Consider the following 20,053-nt stretch of genomic DNA (forward strand, 5'->3'; position numbering starts at 1 on the left):
CAGACCAAAGGAAAGAAGGCTTTAAGCACAGGTGACCTTGGTCTTAGCCCAGCATCCAGAGATATGAAGCAAGGCGGGTCCAAACATGCAGGTGTTACTGGATCTGGGGGTGATAAGGCCAAGAACAAAGCTCCAAAAGGGCCATTGAGCCAAAGGGCCATGGCTGGGGGCGACTAACACGGAGGGAGAGAGAACACAGACTCCTCTTCAAAAAGCTTGTTCAGAATAAATGCTGGCACTGGAAAATAGGCTTGGAGGGAAGCCTGGGACTCTTCGGGGCCACTCCCACCGTTCTGTCATTCTTTATATTACACACTCTTATCACCACATTCAAGGTTTCATGCCCACTGTAACTTAACAAATGGTCAATCCACTGGAACCCAAAGACTTTGGCAGTGGCAGGAACTTGCTCTGACAAAATGCCAAACATTGTCCTAGCAATGCCAGTTAAGACTAGCTATTCCATCAAGAAGCACCATGTACTGACCTGCAAAACCCTGCTTAGGTGATTTCTTCACTTTATGCTTTTCCAATTTGCTTCCAGCGAGGTTTACTAATTGAGCCCAGACAGACAGCATCGGCTCTGTGAAGGGCAGGTTGGTGACACTGAATGCCACAGCAGGGAGCTAAAGCAAGAACACAGAAATCTTCAAAGTCTGTCCAATGAAATGAGCAAATGAAATGTTCTGAAAATTATCATAACCATGAATCTTAATTTTGAAATTATCACATATATGCATAAGTCTTCTTATATCTGAGAATAATCATTTTAAAAAGATGACATTAAAGGCAAAATAGAGATTTGTATGTATAGTAAACATAACTTAAATTGATTTTTTCTTTAACAACTTATCAACAATAATTATGTCACGGTAGCCCTGATTATATTCTTAGGCATTTTCTACCCATTTCAAATTTTCTACAACATGTATATCTTCATTTCTGTAATAATCAGAAACAGTATTTTACAGGCAGATAGCATGACTACACTTAGATCACATTGAATATAAGTCATTCACTTTCCCTACAAAACCCTAACTCACAGATTTAAGATTAACTAACAGATTTAAGTAGTTGCTACATAAGCTATGTCACTCAACACAATTAATAAGCATTTTCTACATGAAGAAAGGTCATTTTTTAAGGAATCATCTTTAGGTTTTTTTAAAAATTGAGTTGTTCGATAAAAAATAAACTTCAAAATTTGCATTTTAAGATAATCAAAACTAACATAGTTACAAGTATCTTCTACGTTGCTAATGTCCTTTTATGTCTTTTGTGGCTAAAATAAGACATGAACTACTAATCCATGTAACAGCATGAGACAGGCCCTATTTATCACAGTAGCACAAAGCAAATGAGAGTAGACAGATGGCTTTCCTTGAGTTGCATAACTTCCTAGATGGCAGACACAAACTATGAAAATCAAGTTTATTCTAGCACTAATGTTAGAACCCAGTTCTAGTTTAAAATTCCTCTGCCTTGGGTGCCTGGGTGGCTCAGCTGGTTGGGCAACTTCGGCTCAGGTCATGATCCTGGAGTCCTGGGACTGAGCCCCGCATCAGGCTCCCTGCTCAGCAGGGAGACTGCTTCTCCCCCTGACCCTTCCCCTTTTCATGTTCTCTTCACTCTCTCGTTCTCTCTCTCTCTCTTTCTCTCAAATAAATAAATAAATAAAATCTTAAAAAAAAACAAAAACTCCTCTGCCTTATTACCAAGTAACTGAACGCAAGTTCACCTACTGGTTTCAGCTGATTCAATGGGCAAACACGACACATCCGCATGTCTGAGAACTGTACAGTGATTCTGCCCTTCGGAGTGATGCGAGTCACAGTGCCTTCTCCAAACTCATCGTGCATGACTTGTCCCCCCAGGCGCAGGCGACCATCAATGCCTCCGATCACAGCCAGGACTGCCATGAGGCCCCCTACCTCAGGGTTTTCAGGGTCAGGAAAGTAGTCCTCTAACAGGGCCTAATACAGACAAATAGCCAGCTTGAAGAAGAGAGCCCAGAATGCTGCCTATTTCTTAAACATTTACAGCTAAGCCAAGTTCATTTTTATATTAGTTTCTTCAATAGCTATTTCCAGTAAAAATATATTTTAAAATATCTTTAAATAAAATACTTGTCACTTAAAAAGATAATTTAAAGTTTAAATCAACATTTTACAGAAAGAAATGATCAGATCTGAAAACACGGCACCCACCCCCTCTGATGGCTTTCCTGTGCAGCTGTGGGTGACAGAGTGGAGCTGTGAGTTGATATACTTGTTTATGAGTCCATTCCACTGACCCAGGGAGTGCAGTGTGCGGAGCAGTGCCACCACCTCTTCTGCCAGGGTGCTGCTATGGGTGGCAGTCAGAGAAGCCTGTGGCCTTGCCCTCCGCCGCCTCAGAGTAGATTCTGAAACAGACAGATGAGAAAGGAGCTACATGGTGCCCTGCTCACTTAACGAGGACAGAAATAAGGAAAGCTGCCCACCTCTGAGGAATGGGATATCTGAAGAACAGGTGGTAAGCAAGCTGCCCAGGAAACCAAATAGCTTTTCCACAAGGCATTTCATATCCCTTGCCCTTTCAGTCTTGTCCCATGATGGAAGCACTGCTTGCAGTAAATGCACAGCTAAGATCTGATAAAAAGACAATTTAAAATGGCAAACATTAAAGAAAACCACTATCTGTGATTTTAGATTAAGAAATAAGATTTTTACTTACTTTTTTTTGTTCCTATAATGCAATTAATTATGTGAAAATTCAGATATTCATTATTTTCCAACCAGGTAATTAAGTTGATAAAAGATATAGATTACCAGGGTTTTTTTTAAAAGGTACATTACAGATGCAGATATCTATTTAATTAAAAAGTAATTCTTTTCAGCTTAATTCTTCTAAAGACAGTTATACTACAACTCCTATGAGGCACTTAAGAGCAGCTGGCAGGATTTATCACTCTAAAGAAAAGCAAGTCAACTAGTTTAGCAACTTAATCAATTTAAAATAATAAAAAACTTCAGCCCCTTGCACTAGAAAATCTACTTTGGGTTGGTTCCAGCTCTTTTCTGCACTCATTATCATTATTGAGTACTGGCACCTAATCATGACTAGGAGCATCGGTATCTTGATGCCACCTCTTAAGAGGGTCATGCAGTCCCAAAACTCACACTGAGCAGGATCAGCCCAGCCACATAATTACCTGCCGCTGCAGTGAGGCAGCAGTGAAAGGTGCATGTCCCTCCACGACCTTCATAAGCAGAGCAATCCACTGTGGGGAGCTGAGGGCAGCACACATATGTGGTGTAAGCGCAATGCTCCGTACAAAGCCCAGCGTGCACCAGCTCCGGTGCTGTTCCCGGCACACCAGCCTGTTTGGAGAAGCTGCCAGAGTGAAACAAACTAGCTTGGCACCAAATTTCTAGAAATAAATACTCAGTACAATCTACACTTTTAATTTACTTAACATGTTATTTTCAAAAATAACTTACTTCACAAATATATTAAAATTTCACTCATTCAAAAGTAAGAGCAATAGGAGAAGACCCTGCAGTTAGCTCAAGGAACACTACACTTTACAACACTCTTAATGCCTTTAAAGTATATGAGTAACTCAAACCAGTCAAGAAGTTTCAAGTACTTTTTATTTCTAGACAGTAAGAAAATGACTCACTATTCAAATAGCAGTTACCAGTAAGTAAGAGCGTACCAGTTATACTCTTACTTACAAGTAAGAGTGTATCTTGTATATTTTTTATAACCTCATGTGTTTTAAGTATCTCCCATCATCTTGTTTACATTTAATCTGCACCACAAATCTCCAATCCAAGTTTAAGAAGTCTGCATTAATAGAATAAGACTAGGAGGCTTTCGTGAGGTTTATCTAGTTTGACTGATGCAACTGACCCTGTCTGCTCCTCCTGGTTTCCAGGTCTCCTCTCAATGGGCACTCCAAGCTTCTACTCTTTCCTGGCAGAGGCCCACCTGCTCTCTAGGCTCTCCTGCTCTCTAGGCTTCCAGGAGCACTGCCTTCAGACACATGTTAATGCCTGCACTCAATCACACACACACACTCACACACACATCGACTTTCACACAGTCACACTCTTAACCATTATACATGCTCATTCTCGTAACCACTGATAGACTCCCATATAATCACTCATAATTACTCATAAACAAACATACCCATAGTCATCCACTTCACACTCACACCTGTAGCCATTCAAATACTCAGCCTCAGAGACAAACTCTCACACACTCACACCCAGACTCACATACCCTCAAGCACTCTCACATTTACACACGCACTCACTCCTCCCACTTCATCAACTCATTCTCTTCACACTCACATACCAATATTTCAGTGGGTTGAACTCTATCCCCCAGAATTCCATGTTCACCCAAAACCTCAGAATGTGACCTTATTTGTAAATAAGTTCTCTGCATATATACTTGAAGTAAGGATTCAGATGATTCACGGTGGACCTTAAATCCAATGAAAGTCTTTATAAAAGGCAGAAAAGGACACAAAGAGACACAGGGAACTCCTTTGTGTGAAAATGAGGCAGAGCCTGGAGTGCTGTGGCCTCAAGCCAATACTGCCTGGAGCTACCAGAAGCTAGGAAGAGACAAGAAAGGATCCTCACCTGAAGGCTCTGCAGGGAACTGAGCCCAGCAAAAACCTTGATTTTGGACTTCTGGTCTCCAAAAATGTGAGGCTCCATAACTCTGTTATGGGCTGAACTATTTTCTCCCCCTCCCTAAAACAGTTAACCCTAATATCTCAGAATGTGACTTATTTGGAAATGGGGCCATGGAAGATGTAATTCGTTTAGAAGAAGTTAAACTAGATTAGGGTGGGTCCCTAATCCAAATATGACTAGTGTCCTTTAAAAATATGAGATTTGGACCACATCTTCCTTATCCATTCGTCTGTTGAAGGGCATCTTGGTTCTTTCCACAGTTTGGCGTCCATGGCCATTGCTGTCCATATACACTATAGAGTATTATGCCTCCATCAGAAAGGATGAATACCCAACTTTTGTAGCAACATGGATGGGACTGGAAGAGATTATGCTGAGTGAAATAAGTCAAGCAGAGAGAGTCAATTATCATATGGTTTCACTTATTTGTGGAGCATAACAAATAGCATGGAAGTCATGGGGAGTTAGAGAGGAGAAGGGAGTTGGGGGAAACTGGAAGGGGAGATGAACCATGAGAGACTGGACTCTGAAAAACAATCTGAGGGGTTTGAAGTGGCGGGAGGTGGGAGGTTGGGGTACCAGGTGGTGGGTATTATAGAGGGCATGGATTGCATGGAGCACTGGGTGTGGTGAAAAAATAATGAATACTGTTATGCTGAAAATAAATTTAAAAAAATTTTTTAAAAATATGAGATTTGGAGACAGACACATACACAGGTGAAGATGAGGGCAATAATCTACAGCAAAGGAATGCCAAAGATTGCCAGCAAACTACCAGAACTTAGGCTAGAGGCCTGGAACAGATCCTTCCCTCAGAGCTCTCAGAAGGAACCAGCCCTGCTGACACCTTGATCTTGAACTGCTAGCCTCCAGAACAGGGAGAAAAAATTTTAGGCCACCCAGGTGTATAGTAATTTCATGTGGTAGCCCAAGCAAACCAACCAAATGTGCAGTAAGTTGTTATGGCAGCCCTAGGACACTAGTACACATGCACACTCCCCCATATGCACACACCCACTCACATACACATATGCACACACACCAAATTCATAGCCCCAGTACTCTGTAGGCCCACAACTATTCATTGCATACATGTCTTGTCTGTCGTTCCACTTTCCACTAACATTCGCAGCAGTCCACACAGGGTCTTGGTGGCTTCACTCTGCATGATTTCAGCGTGGACTCCAGCAGAGAGACAAAGAGTTTGCAATAAATTAACAGTACTGGTAAGCATCATTGCAGTGGGATGAATGTTCCTTTCAATTTGTTCAGCTTCTGGAATAAAGAATCAAAATAAGAACCTATGCTCCGAAATAGAACTGGAAAGTGTCCCTGCATGTAATTTAAGGGATTTTAATAACCCAGTCTTCTAAGGAATTTCATATCATAATTTTTACTGTGGAAAGGAAAATGGCTCTTTATAAGAAAAGATGGCATTCAGAATGCACTAAACACCCCAATCATCTCTGTCCCCACCTTCCTCAAAGAAAATAAGTCTTCTAAATTAGACTTTACTCTTTTGAAACAATCTCTGCACATAGCTCAGAAGCATTATAACAATCTCGAGGATTTACTCTTTTAGAAAGACAACTTGTCAAATGTCAAGAGCTGCTTGCTAACAAGCTAGCTATGCCCTGGATGAAGATGGAAGTGCCTGAGCCATGGAGAGGAACCAGAAGCTCATGCATCCAAGGCACTGACTTTCTGACAAGGAGGCACATAATAGTAGAGCGACAGTCCTTTCACTTAGCCAGCTCTGCTCAGGCCCTGATTTCCCTGAGTGAAAGCAAAACCAGCCCTGACTATCTACATGTGACTCCAGGTTTCACATACGGTACTCCAACAGCCCCAAAAGGCAGGCATCACCTGTTCACATCTGAGGGGGCCTGGACCCCCACAAGTGACATGGATGAAACATAGTCTTTTCTACTCTCCACACCACCCATTCTCTACTGAGCTCAGCCTCTCAGGTTTCTTCCCCTGACCATACAAATGACTTCCAGAGCCAGATCATGCAGTGCATACAGCCAGCACCTGAGCCCTGAGAATCAGCCCTGGCCTCCTAGACAGTCATCGAGACCAGCTGTGGGAAGTTTCATTCATACATCCCAATGTTTGTTGGACACACCTAAAAATGTCATGAAATCCTCCTCCCACAAGCCTGGATCTCCTTAGATAGGATTTCACTTTCTGGGTTCACTCCAAATTCTCACCTCTAGCTTCTTTAAGGCAATACAGTAATGACTAAGTCCACATTATTCCTAGTCCACCAGGCACTGGCTCACTACCTCACACACAGATTCAGAGCCAACCAAGAAGGTCCACCAGATGTGAAGACATAGCCAGCCCTACACTGCCAAACCCTACTGCACTGTCCCCAAAGGGAGCAGGAGAGTCAATTCAGCCAGGCTGCCAGTTGCCAGATCCATGCTTTTAACCCCTGCATCAGAATCACCTGGGGCTTATTTAAACTGAACCTTCAGGGTCACGTCCAGACCACGGTCCATAGCTGAGTCCTAACACTGTTCTCATTCCCAAATGAAAAGGATGGCCAGCTGCCATCAGCACATAGTTTGCCAGGTTGCCCCAGACTAAACAGCCCCAAGGCACTGACCAGAGTCATCCTCTGTGTCCGAGTCCTCTGCAGAGGGCTGTGTAGAGGTCGGCAGCTCTGCCAATTTGAGGTCATACTTCCCCTCCTTCCCCATCCTGTAGGAGTTGGTGCTGCCTGTGTCCCACTGGACCCTGATCCATCCGTCCTCTCCCAGTTCACCAATCACACGGCCAAGACCAGGAGGAGGTCCATCCTGAGGAAGCCAAAACAAAGATTAGTTAAGAGAGCATATGCCTATTCTGTCACACAAACAGAGCCTGTAAGGACTGCCATGTTACCGCGCACAAGCTTTGTGCCCACAGACTGCTCCAAACCCACCTGCACCATGCACAGCCTGCACATTACCTCAAATCAAACATCAGGACATAACTTGCTCATGCTCTTTTACCAAAAAGTTAAGTGGGAAAAGCAACTTCTCAGTTAGCATCCTCCCTAAGCCAATGCAGAGATGAGGCTTTCCAGTCTAGTCCTGGTGCCCTGTTCCTTGGTTTCTTCAATCCTCCCACAGGGCTTCAAAAGACCAAAAACTTGAAACAAACACCTGCATCTCCTCAATTCCTCTTATTCAGTCTTCCCTCTGGAACCTAAAATGGAACCTTGTCTTTCATTTCCATGAGTGAAAGCTGCTTTTAGGATGCTGTTACATTATTCCAGGACACTATGAGTGAAAGCTGTTTTTAGGATGCTGCTACCTGTTCCAGGACACTTCTGAGATAATTCTTATGAGCCCCATGCTTAAAAAATGAGGTTGAGAAAAACTAGAAATGAAGGTGAGCACTGTCCTTCATTAGTAACTATGGTAATGACACAGATACCAGTCCCCACAATCTCTACCCCATGAGACCTGACAGAAGCTTGGAAGTGATGTGCTAAAAGGAGAAACAGAAATGGCCACTGACTAACTGGTACACCTAAAACTGCAAGGTTGGGGCACTTAATGGACACACGGCCATATCAGCTCCCAGAGGCAGCACCTGGGTTTTTCTGCCTCAACGCTTTCAGCACTGTTACTAAGATGCGGCTTGCTCTCTCCAACTTACTCGTGCTCCTACTCTGGGCTGCCCCTCAAATTGAGCCCATGCCAAGGAGTTTTCTGAAAACAGCCGTTACCCTTTGAAGACCTGATCCTACTTGAAGTGCCCCTACAGCCACTGTTTTGACTCCATTTACCTGCCCACGAACTAACTACATCACCAACTACGTCATCTGTCAATTGCATTGGCCCTAAGTTAAGGTAGGTATTCGTTCCAATTTCCATGCACTAATAGCATGCAAGTAAGGGCAGTGACTAAGGTGTCGCTAATGTGTTTAAAATCAAATCTGAGTACCTGATCACCCCATTTCCAATCAACACCTCTCATGACCCTGGTTCCAATCTTCATCATGGCAGCCAGTTCTGGCCCTGAAACTGGAAGCTGCACAGGAGCCGTTTCCTTCCTTGTCTCTTCCAAAACTGTAGCAGAAGCCCCTCGGGCAGAAGCATTCATATCCTCTTCAACATTATCACAACTAGGACCTATCAGAACATCAAACACAGCAGCTGAGATAGTAAGTAGTACAACTTCCTAATCTTAATAAACTTTTTCAAAACTTAGTAAGTACTGAAGATAATTTTTAAGAATCTATAGTGTATACTGTATTATTTTATCAATACAATAAATACCATGAAAGATCTATTGATGAGAATTTAAAATGGTAAAATAACCAAGTATATAAATATGTATCAGAACATATAAAAGATAGAAAACGAGGGCGCCTGGGTGGCTCAGTGGGTTAAGCTGCTGCCTTCGGCTCAGGTCACGATCTCAGGGTCCTGGGATCGAGTCCTGCATAGGGCTCTCTGCTCAGCAGGGAGCCTGCTTCCTCCTCTCTCTCTCTCTGCCTACTTGTAATCTCCCTCTGTCAAATAAATAAATAAAATCTTTAAAAAAAAAAAGATATAAAAAGAGCAACAGAGACATTTACTCTACTAGGAATTATTCCCCTCCTCAAAAAAAGCAAAATAATTAAGTTAGAAAACTCTCATCACATATTTTTATTAGAATAGGAAAACAAAAGATAACCATCTAAATGTCTAACAATGAGAAACTAACCAACTTTAATTATGGTACCATGCATAAAAGAGCTAAGACCAGCAGGCCTGATATTGCTATCCTTAGGAAGGGCTGCTTGCAAAGCAGCCCTCTGCAGGCATCTGGGAACCTGGAGTTCAGGAGGACTCCCACCCTTCCCTAACTGGTAAGAGACCCCACTGTGCCTGAACTGTTGGCACAACATGGTCTCTGTTGAAACCTGCTTCCTTCTGGGAATCTAGGACTTGCATTATGTGCCAGACCCCAGTACAAACTCTGAACTTTCTAGGCAGACATTTCGTACATGTATTCACAACTCTTTGCCGAGGGAATGAAGTTCATCCTATGTGATTCTATTAGGAAAGGACTTGTGTCAGTTTCTCCCAGATTTCTCCCACGTGCCCTTACCTTCACTGATTTTGCTTTCTCGTCTTGTACTGTAGTAAATCTTAGCCCTCAGTATGACTATACACTAAGTCCAGTGAGGTCTCCTCACAAATCATTGAATCTGGGAGTGGTGTTAGGGACCCTGGCACAGGGATGGCAGCAGTGGGATACTTTAGAACAACCCTAACTTGCTGAAATACTGCAAAAGTGCTGTTTGGTAAAAGGAAGAATGAAGGGGTAGAGCATGATGAATATTTGGTCCCTAATTGCTATGAAATCATCTATAGTATAAAACAGAAGTTGAGCTATCAGCTACGAGAAGAAAAATTTAGGAACAGATTTTAAAATAGTAAAATTTAACCTAGGAGTCAGCATGCTGAATTCCCTTGGCTGCTTTTGGCCTTACTGGCTAATGTTGGTTGGGGCGGGGCGGGGGGCAACACAGCCCAAGTAACTCCTTCAGTCTTTGTTCTTCCAAGGGGGAGGAAAAGGTGCCCAATATTCCCAAAGGTGGGCTTGGTGGGTCAAAAATGTACAAAGTTTAAAAAAAAAAAAATGTACAAAGTTCATGATCCTCTTTCCTCCAAAACAGAGGAAAAAAGGTTATTCAATTCTCAGGGCTAGAACAAGGCTTTAGATAAAGTAAAGATTTTCCCCTAGTTTTACTGGGGCAAAAAATATTCTTTCTTCAGCCCACCCAGTGGGTACCTCAGTGAGGCCCTAAAAAGGACAGGGGTTGCATTCCGGGTAGGTTCTCCCCTGGCAGCTATAATGTTAACCCTGCAAATGCCAAATTTACTGAAAAGGGCTTGAATACATTCATAATAAGAAAAAGGGAGGCCTTTTTTCCAAGTGGTTTTATATTTTGTGGCTCTTATATCTGGATACATACATAAAATTAATATAAAATATTATGTGCTTATAATTTCTTCTATGAAAGAAAAATAACTCTGATCAAGGAAAATCAATATACAAAAAGCTAAAAATTGTATTTCATTTATATGAAATACCCAGAATAGGAAAATCTATAGAGATAAAAAGCAGATTTGTTGTTGCCAAAAGCTGGGGGAGTGGGAAGTCAGGAATCACCACTAAAGAGGTATGGCTTTCCATTTTGGGTGTCAAAAAAGTTACGGAACTAGATAGTAATGTTTGTACAACATTCTGGATGTGCTTAATGCTACTGAATGATAAAGTTGTTAAAAGGGTAAATTTTATGTTATTTTTATTTTACAATTTTAAAAAAAGGTTTATAAAGAGAGAGAAAGACATTAAGGAAAAATCCTGACATATTCATAAACGACTTAAGGCAGTGCCAACGTACCAATAAGCCGAAGTGCTGTCTGTGTGAGGGCGAGTGTGCCAGAATTCAGCAGGAGGTTCAGGTTGTTCGCACCATGCTGCAGGGTGAGCATACTGAGCATAACTAAAAGAAAGCGAGCTTGTGGGGTCGTCCCCAGGCTTGGTCCTGATGGATTCTCATTGGTAATGGTTTGTAGGGGAACAGGCTGGATACCTAAAAAGCATTGGCACCCACATAAATTTCTTGTGTGAAAATAGAAGCACACATGATGCTAAAAGCAGTAGCAATTTTTAAAAATTTCTGTTTTTCAGTGGGTTTCCAAATGTATGGACATCAGGCAGCTGTGCGTTACTCTGTAATAATCCTACCACCATCAATCCACATATAGCCATTTTCAGTTGTCTGTAAAACTTATCACCTGCTCCTCTAAAAGTCTCTGGTGGCTTATTCATTTCATTTCAAATATAGGAGTCATATTTCACTTCTCTTCCACAAGACCAATCCTAGCATTTCTCTGCAGGTACTTACGTTATCCAAGAAATTAAGTATTAATATAGGATATACACTTTAGGGCATATGGTATCAATGACACACATAAAAATGTTAGAATGTAAAAGCTTAATATTACACTACTATAAAATTGTGTCTTCTGCTGAATTTTGAAAGTTTTGTTTAAAATTTGAGAAAGCTTAAGGCAGTTTAATTATTCAAATGTACCCCTGTAACAAATACACTATATAGCTAAATTGAATTTGAAAAAAAAATTAAGATTATTCTTCTAATGTACAAAGTTGTTAAAGTCTTCTCAAAGAGCAAAAATCAGCATCTGCAAGTTTCTAAAATACATAATTAAGAGTCAAACTATAAAATAATGCTAATGTGATCACTGACATTACTTCAATAGCAACCTTAAAACAGCCTTTTAAGCATCAGATTTCTTTTTCAACTCACCAAGCTCCTTAAATTTGGCATTTGCATCCATCAAAACATTTCGAATATTCTGAACAGCCCAAGCATACAGCTTGCCAAAAGTTACTTCCAGTAGCATCCGATTAAAAGGTGGGATTAAATCAACATCCTTTAAACAATCTGTAAGGGGTTCCCTTTCAAACAAAGATAAAGAATATTACTTAGAATACTGCTAGATTTAATTTTAACTTCAGTAGAATAATGCTTTGTTGCCACAGTTTCCCTTAATTAAGAAACAAATGTTATGAAGTTTTTACCCTATATCAATCCCCTCAGGAATAAGTCTTTGCCATCCACAGAACATAGCATACTGTACAGATGGAAGTAAGAAATTTTTGGTTGCCAGTTTTAAAATTGTATCTATCCCCTCCAGACGAACCTCTGCTCTCTCCAACTGTAAAACATGAATGCATACAGTTAAGTGTTGTGTATATTATCCTATGCAGAGAAGAATGTTCTTAGCAAATTTTACCTGTTTTAATAGGCACTTTCTCATTTTTTCCACATCCACTGGCTCTTCCTTAAGGGCAAATTCTGCAATTGTACTGAGGAGTGCAGACTGTGGATAAAGACCCTGAACATTCTGCTTCAACCATTTGTATTTGTGAACACCTGTAACTGTACTCAACAGCGGCTGCCATTTATCCTGACAAAGGAAAACCATTTTCACCATTAGTTTACCTTACTGATATTAGTATGTGCTTTAAAACACTTATTCAAATAAAATATAAATAAATGCAAATAGGTTGAAATTGGTAAAATACTTTATGTTTAATAAGTAATCAAATGGCAAAAATAACTATGCCATAAATAAGCTTATAAATGAATTTATAATCTCTATAACTATGTACCTTGGAACAGACAAACATGGCATCCAAAGTTAAATTATCAACCATGTTAATAGCCTAACACACCAGGACAGTTTCTGGAGCAAAGTATACGTTCAGCAAATGAATGGTAAATGAGTAATGATACAATGTACCACTAAACAAAAAAGCGAACACTTTTCCAGCTATCAATCTGACCAGGACACCATTAAGTGTGACTTGGAATGTCACCCATACTTTCAGTAACCCACTACACTCTCTGTCCAACAGATAATCAAAGACAAAGTGTTTCTTTGTTTCTATTCAGCCAGCCTCAGTATCACAGAAAATACTTCACCTTAGGTGATTTAATTGTAATTGGTCTTTTGTCCACATTTATAGGACTGTGAGGCAAAATGCAAGCTTCTTCTAAATCACTCTCTTCATTTCCAATTTTTTCTTCATCATCAGTAGATTCTGGCTTCTTTGGAACTATGATTAAAAACATCATTTATTATAAAAATCATTTACTTAAACATAATTTTAAATTAAGATATATTAAATATGCATGAAGCCAAAGGACTTGAATATTTTACCCAAACAAATATGTAAATATCACTGTCAAATGAAATGCTCAAACAATGAAAAGTAAAAACCATCATGATTATTTTCACATGACATTCAATAATACTCTTGCCACTTCACATCATGAACAGAAAGGCAGTAAGAGTGCTATGATGGGGCAGATCCTATAGAAAGGGAAGCTCAGGAGTCAGCAAACGTTTTCTCAAGGGCCAGATGGTGAATATTTTAGTCTTTGTTGGCCATTCAGTCTATTGAAAATACTCAATTCTGTTGTTGCAGAATCAAAAGCAGCTAACTTTATTTATGCATGCTGGAATTTAAACTCCATATAATTTCCATGTGTCAAACATATTATCTTCTTGATTTTTTTTAAAAACACATTTTAAAATGCAAAACTGGTCTTAGCAGTGGACAGTAGACAACGGCAGTAGACAGCAAGCAGCAGGCTACTTTTGTCCCCAGACCATAGCTTGCTCACTCTGGACCAGTGCAATGAATCTCTCACCATTGTGTAAGTGAATTAAGTGGATGCCTTTTATTTACTATGTTAGTATCTTTAATTAGGGAAATTTCTATTAAATTTGCAATGTGATATGTATTGTTGCTTCCGTATTTTTGCTCCCTTTCAAGATTTTTAGTCTATTTCTTCTCAGCGCATAATATAATAAGCACATAATTAATAATATACACCTAGACAGTAAAACACTAACATAGCAGGTCTGGGTTGCCCATACCCTGCAATTCCCAAGAAAGACTGTTCCTTCAGCACTTGGCCAGCAACTGTGAACTGAGCTCTGAGTCCTTGGCATGTTCTGCCTGATAAGAGTGTTTCTGTATGCCTGAGATCTGGGGCCATATTTTCCAGTGTGACCAGACAGTTTATGGGACCTATGGGACTTAAGTTCTCACCTGTTTCCACTGTGAAGGCTGAAGTCTTTAGTAACTGAGAGCACCCATCCAGGTGAGCATCCCTGGCTGACGGCCCTTCACTGTTGTCTCTCACTGCTGACAGAACTAAGCATGGCTCTGTGCAGCTCCACTGGAAACTTAGGCCTAGTTTCCTTTGGATGTCCCTCAATGCACCTTTCCTTTTACTAATTCTAACTTGTATCCTTTCATAACAATAAACCGTAACTCTGAGTTTAACAGCTCTTCTGAGTCCTATGGAGCCAATGAATCATTAAATTTAACGGTGCTCTTGGTGACCTTAACACAGCACCAGTAATACTGATCATTTATAAGTTATTTAATTTTCTTTTTTTTTTTTCAATTTATTTATTTTCAGAAAAACAGTATTCATTATTTTTTCACCACACCCAGTGCTCCATGCAATCCGTGCCCTCTATAATACCCACCACCTGGCACCCCAACCTCCCACCCCCCCGCCACTTCAAACCCCTCAGACTGTTTTTCAGAGTCCATAGTCTCTCATGGTTCACCTCCCCTTCCAATTTACCCAAATTCCCTACTCCTCTCTAACGCCCCTTGTCCTCCATGCTATTTGTTATGCTCCACAAATAAGTGAAACCATATGATAATTGACTCTCTCTGCTTGACTGATTTCACTCAGCAAAATCTCTTCCAGTCCCGTCCATGTTGCTACAAAAGTTGGGTATTCATCCTTTCTGATGGAGGCATAATACTCCATAGTGTATATGGACCACATCTTCCTTAATTTTCTTAAAAAAAAAAAAAAAAGCTTCAAACTTCACACAACTAAATATTTAAACCCAAAGCAAGAAACTTTAAGAGGTGACAATGTGGGCTCAGAATCCATGGAGATGATGGCTGGGTAGTGAGAACATCATTCCCCCTCAAGCTGAGATGGCCATCTCCCAGCCTGTGCCTCTGCCGCGAGGATCTCAGAAGCATTCTTACCATAATTTTCTGACCAAGAGCATCTCTAGGATTTAGGCAAATTATTGTGGCTTAAGTGTTTGCTCAAGAACAATCAATTCAGAAAAAAAAAAAATCAAGTCAGGATAGCTTCTAACACAAATTAATCTTTCCTGACATTATTGTTCATAACATCCATCTAAAACTCAGTAATTAAAAAAAATTCAGTAACTAATAATATTTAATAAGCTGATCTGTGAATAAATCAGTATAATTCATAAGAATACAATCAGAAATTTCTGTAGACATGTTTATAATCACAATTAACCAAGTTCCAAAGTATTTTATGTACTTATACTCAGATTCTGATTATTTAATACAAAGTCTTTTCCAGATCCCAGCAACTGTTTAGCTGCTTCCTGAAAATATTAGTCACTCTTCTAGCTATTTTTAAGACAATTGCCCATATATTAGAATACTCAATATTTCCAAAGGAAGAACATTTCTTTACAAGAATGGCAAGATTAACTACAAAATTAAATGTTTCCATATATCTCATTTACCAGGACAAGTGATTAAAAAAAAAAAAACTTCCTTTTCCCCATCAATTTAATAAAGCTTACAGTATTTACCTTCTTCAATAACAACTTACTAGGTACCAAATCATAACACCCTCAATCCCAAAGTTGCACCATTATCTGATGTCTTGGAAAAATAAGCAGGATCTGTATATTTAATCATAAATACACATAACAAATATTATGACAGTTGTGGAAATCCACATGTACTGACCAGCTGTGAAGAGCATCACTCAAATCACACACTCAGTTATATATGGGCAAACCACACACCCTGTCAGCACTTTCCTACCTTTTACATTCTTACCTCTCTTTTTCCTTCGTTCTCGAATTATCTTCTGAGCTATCCTCCTCCAACGGGGCAAAGAACTTAACAGTTTAAACTTGGACATTATAGAGAGATCATTACAAACTGCAGGTCTTAATTCATTAAAGAGGAATCTCAAACGTTCGATGACTGGAGCACAGACTTCCTTGTAAGAACGACCCTGCTCTTGATGTGTCTACAATGTTAAATATGAAAAGACAACTTAACAACAAATATTTTACCAACAGTCTGCAAAACACAGAAGAAAGAGAATAAAAATATACTTACCTTAATGAGTGAGCATTTTGCCTGGTAGACAACTCTACAAACATCTACTACTGATTTAGGCAATGTTCTGTGCTTTACTTGCTCAATACCAAGTGTTCCTGCATGAACTAAAGATAATGCCACGTGACCTGTAAAAACATTTTTAAAAAGGCAAGGGTAAGAATGAATGCATATTGCATGTTAGTCAAAAAATGCACAATATAGCTAAAATATCAAGCTTCATACCTAAATCTTCATGCTTTAAAAGGCAACATAACAGTAAGCGGCCAACCTCTTCCACAGGATGCTCAGGAGGAAATGTGATTGGTGTAGTCAAGTGGCACTGCCTACAATACCTCTCTATCTGACACAGAAAGTCCTGTAACAGAAACAGCTGGAGGTAACTTCAGAGCCATACTAACATCCTATCATGAATTCCAAACTACATGCCACAATTTCTGATACACTTGCATTCAGCAATCCTTCTAAAACATCACTGGCATATTGCAGTGAACCAACCTCCCTACCTTAAAACCTTCCCCACAAATAATATGTAAAAAAATTGAGTCTGTGCTAAGCCAATCAAAGAACATGAAGGCATTCACACATCAATCAATGTCTTAAGGTAAACCAAAGGACACTAAGTGCAAGAAGGCCTCACTCACCTTTACATTGTGATCCTGGATGTTATTATCAGCAATAGCTTGCAGGAATGCCTGGGAATGGTCGCCCAGGGCCCGTCTGTGGGAGCAAAGTCGGGACTTACTGGCAGGAGTGCCCCCAGGAGAGCTACAATGGTCCTCATCTTTCTCTTCATTGTAGCTATAGTGGATCTGGCTGGTCTGCAGGCCTCCAGAGAAGATGGATGACTGAAGCCACTCTAGAAAATGCATATGAAAACATTAAAAAGAAACTTGGTTGCACTATTCAGAAATAAATATTGAAATAAAAGATAAATGAATAGCTGATGTACAAGGAGAAATTTTGTATCATTCATATTAAAGAGTCACATATAACATATTTTCAGAAACTGGCTTATAATTCCTATACCTACAGGAAAACAGGTAACACTTCTTTTTCTTCACTACATCTTAAGCATGGTGTCAGAACTCAGTGTAATAGTTTCAGTACAACATTTACTTAGATATCTGGTCAAGCATGGAGCTGACAGATTCCACAGATACTATGTGAAGACTGGGGCTTTGCATTCTAACAGGGAGAGCACGATTTGGGCAACATTTATAGAAGTAATCATTCAACTTGAACTGGGATAACTGCGACAAAGTACTACAGTAGGTATAGCATCAAGACCTCCACTATTCAAAAAGTCAGTAGAGGATGTGCTATGGAAGTGGCAACTGAGCTGAAATCTAGATAAAGACAGAAACACTTAGCATCCAGGTAGAAAAACAGCACAGGAGAAGAGATCTACAAAAAAAAAAAACATGGTCAAGGCAGGCCAATTTCCCTAGAACATTAAACCAGTAACAAAAATGAGCAACTACTAGACATATAACACAGGATCTTAGTAAGACACAGATCCTTGGGAGGCTGGAGATCCAGTGGACTATAAAGGAAACCTGTGTGTGGCATGACCAGACTTTCACGAACATGCTATTCCTCAGTGCAAATGTGAATGCTCATTCTAACTGCTATAATAACTAGAGTAAAGGTTCACCAAAAAAATGAAAAGTCAGTTTGTACATTGCTACAAAGTTTTTTCAGTGACTTGTGTTATCAAAATAATCCTCTAAAACCCAAGCAATCAAGTCTGGATATACTCAACATTCTTTTACTAGAAATTTGGATGTTAGAGCATTCGGGAACATTCTCCAAAGTGCCACATTAATTCTAAAACTCAAATCTGATCATGACTGTCCCTGGTTCTCCACATTTAGAACCCTACCCACCCTCCAACTCAAAGATACTGCTGTAAAGGTATCTTCTGTTGTCCTAGAGTGGATTAGGCCCCCTCCACTAGGGCCCACAGCACCTTCTGCTCTCCTCTGCTCTGACTATTCTCATTTCACACCCTCCTTGCTGATTTACAAGAAGCCTATCTTTCCCACAGTACAAGTCTTTGAGGGAGAGGATGAGTCTAACCCTCATCCTCTGCACCCTTAGAGGCTCTGTAGGCAGCAAAATGCCCAGCATGCACACCAAAGGCTTGCTCCAGATGGCTGGGCTGACCAGGTACCAAGCCCATCCTGCCCACCAGCCTTCTCTCCTGACAGTGCACATATACAAGCAACTGGAAGCCCTGATTTTTTTCAACAATGCCCCTCACACACATGTGTTTCTGCCCAGAAGGTTCACACATCCAGTTTGGTGAGACTCCCAATTTCATGATTCCTCCACCCCTGATGGGGCTTTCCTCCCCATCAGAACCACTTACAAATGTCTCTATTTTATCTTCTGTCACACTGCGTACTGAATTATTATACTGTCTGGCTCATCATCACACAAAAAGCACCTAAAGGCAGAGATGTATTTAATTCCATGCCTAATACACTGAGCATCTAGCAAAGTAATTCATAAGTATTTATTCAATAGATGCTTGGCGGATGGTTGGTAGAGAAATCTACAAACACATAAAGACAACTTTAATCCATTTACCTGGAGAAATTTTATAACTTTTGGTGATTAAAAAGGTTGCAATCCTAATATATATTTGATTTGAGTCTAGTAAAAACACAGTCCTCAAACAGAATGCTATTCCCAATAGAAAGAGCCAATCCATGTCACATGGAGATGACAGCCAAGTTGAGCCCATCTGTCACAGAAGGCAAAAAAGAGCAGGCACAGGATTGATCTTCCTATGCACCTGTTAATTTCCTCTGCAGCCATGGGTCATGAGAGTAAATGAAAACCATTAACATCTATTTCTATTTAACTGGTTAAGTCTCTTAGTTTCACTATCCTTATTTTTACTCACCAACAACTACGTTGATTCTTCATCTCCTATTCTAAATGGCACTTATGTCTCAGATAAAATAACTTGCTAATCTGTTAGCAGAAAGCAAAATTTTTCTTACTGGCACATTCGATCTCAACTGGAGACAGCGGTGTGCTCATAGCTAAATAGGAAGCATGTAATCCGAGAAGCAGGCCCAGATTCCTCTCTGTGTCTATCAGAGGCGAAGAGAGACTTCCCAGATCTGGTATGGTAACAACTTCTTGGTCAGGCTTGGAAAGATAAATTTCATCATCAGTCTGAGAAAATAGGGTTAATTATAAACATAAAACCATAAAGAGCTTCAGCCTATATCCCTAAAAAAGACAAAGTTCCATTAGGAAGAGAAGCAGGTGCTTCAGACACCCTCTTTCTACATTCTATTACAGTAAGCTCATGCTGCTGCCAAAATAACAGAAGATATAAACCACATACACCTTACAAAGCAGACAGTAAACACACAGGTCTACTGGTGGTAAAACCAAAACTCAGATAAACAAGTTAGTTAGAGAATTCCTTACAAAAATCAAGTAGAAGTTTCCAGAGTGACTGTATAACACTACTTCAGAAAATATACTGAATTGTTACATGCATAAAAAACCCCAAGAAAGACAAAAATATGACAAGGACTGCTGTGAGTAGTGAACTGTGACTACATAAGTGGAAGAAATATATTGAT

General features: G+C 40.1%; 1 protein-coding gene across 5 annotated transcripts in view; it reads right to left on the reverse strand.

Moving 5' to 3' along the window:
- The window catches only part of HERC2 (HECT and RLD domain containing E3 ubiquitin protein ligase 2), a 250,796-nt gene that overhangs the window by 113,950 nt on the left and 116,793 nt on the right, over nt 1–20,053 (reverse strand). For 4 of the 5 annotated variants that reach the window (XM_044232144.1, XM_044232140.1, XM_044232142.1 and 1 more), the window contains exons 26-43: nt 19,457–19,607; nt 17,087–17,301; nt 16,668–16,800; nt 16,443–16,570; nt 16,155–16,350; nt 13,207–13,340; nt 12,515–12,688; nt 12,300–12,436; nt 12,025–12,176; nt 11,095–11,286; nt 8,640–8,827; nt 7,312–7,504; nt 5,790–5,972; nt 3,194–3,375; nt 2,483–2,630; nt 2,208–2,404; nt 1,743–1,973; nt 488–626 (exon numbers count right to left, since the gene is read on the reverse strand). In XM_044232144.1, coding sequence (XP_044088079.1) covers nt 488–626; nt 1,743–1,973; nt 2,208–2,404; nt 2,483–2,630; nt 3,194–3,375; nt 5,790–5,972; nt 7,312–7,504; nt 8,640–8,827; nt 11,095–11,286; nt 12,025–12,176; nt 12,300–12,436; nt 12,515–12,688; nt 13,207–13,340; nt 16,155–16,350; nt 16,443–16,570; nt 16,668–16,800; nt 17,087–17,301; nt 19,457–19,607 — 3,073 coding nt within the window. The remainder of the gene's footprint in view (nt 1–487; nt 627–1,742; nt 1,974–2,207; nt 2,405–2,482; nt 2,631–3,193; nt 3,376–5,789; nt 5,973–7,311; nt 7,505–8,639; nt 8,828–11,094; nt 11,287–12,024; nt 12,177–12,299; nt 12,437–12,514; nt 12,689–13,206; nt 13,341–16,154; nt 16,351–16,442; nt 16,571–16,667; nt 16,801–17,086; nt 17,302–19,456; nt 19,608–20,053) is intronic. The other variant, XM_044232143.1, reaches the window with a different exon arrangement.

This window comes from Neovison vison, chromosome 13, assembly GCF_020171115.1.
Source record: "Neovison vison isolate M4711 chromosome 13, ASM_NN_V1, whole genome shotgun sequence".
In the NCBI taxonomy this organism is placed as follows: Eukaryota; Metazoa; Chordata; class Mammalia; order Carnivora; family Mustelidae; genus Neogale; species Neogale vison.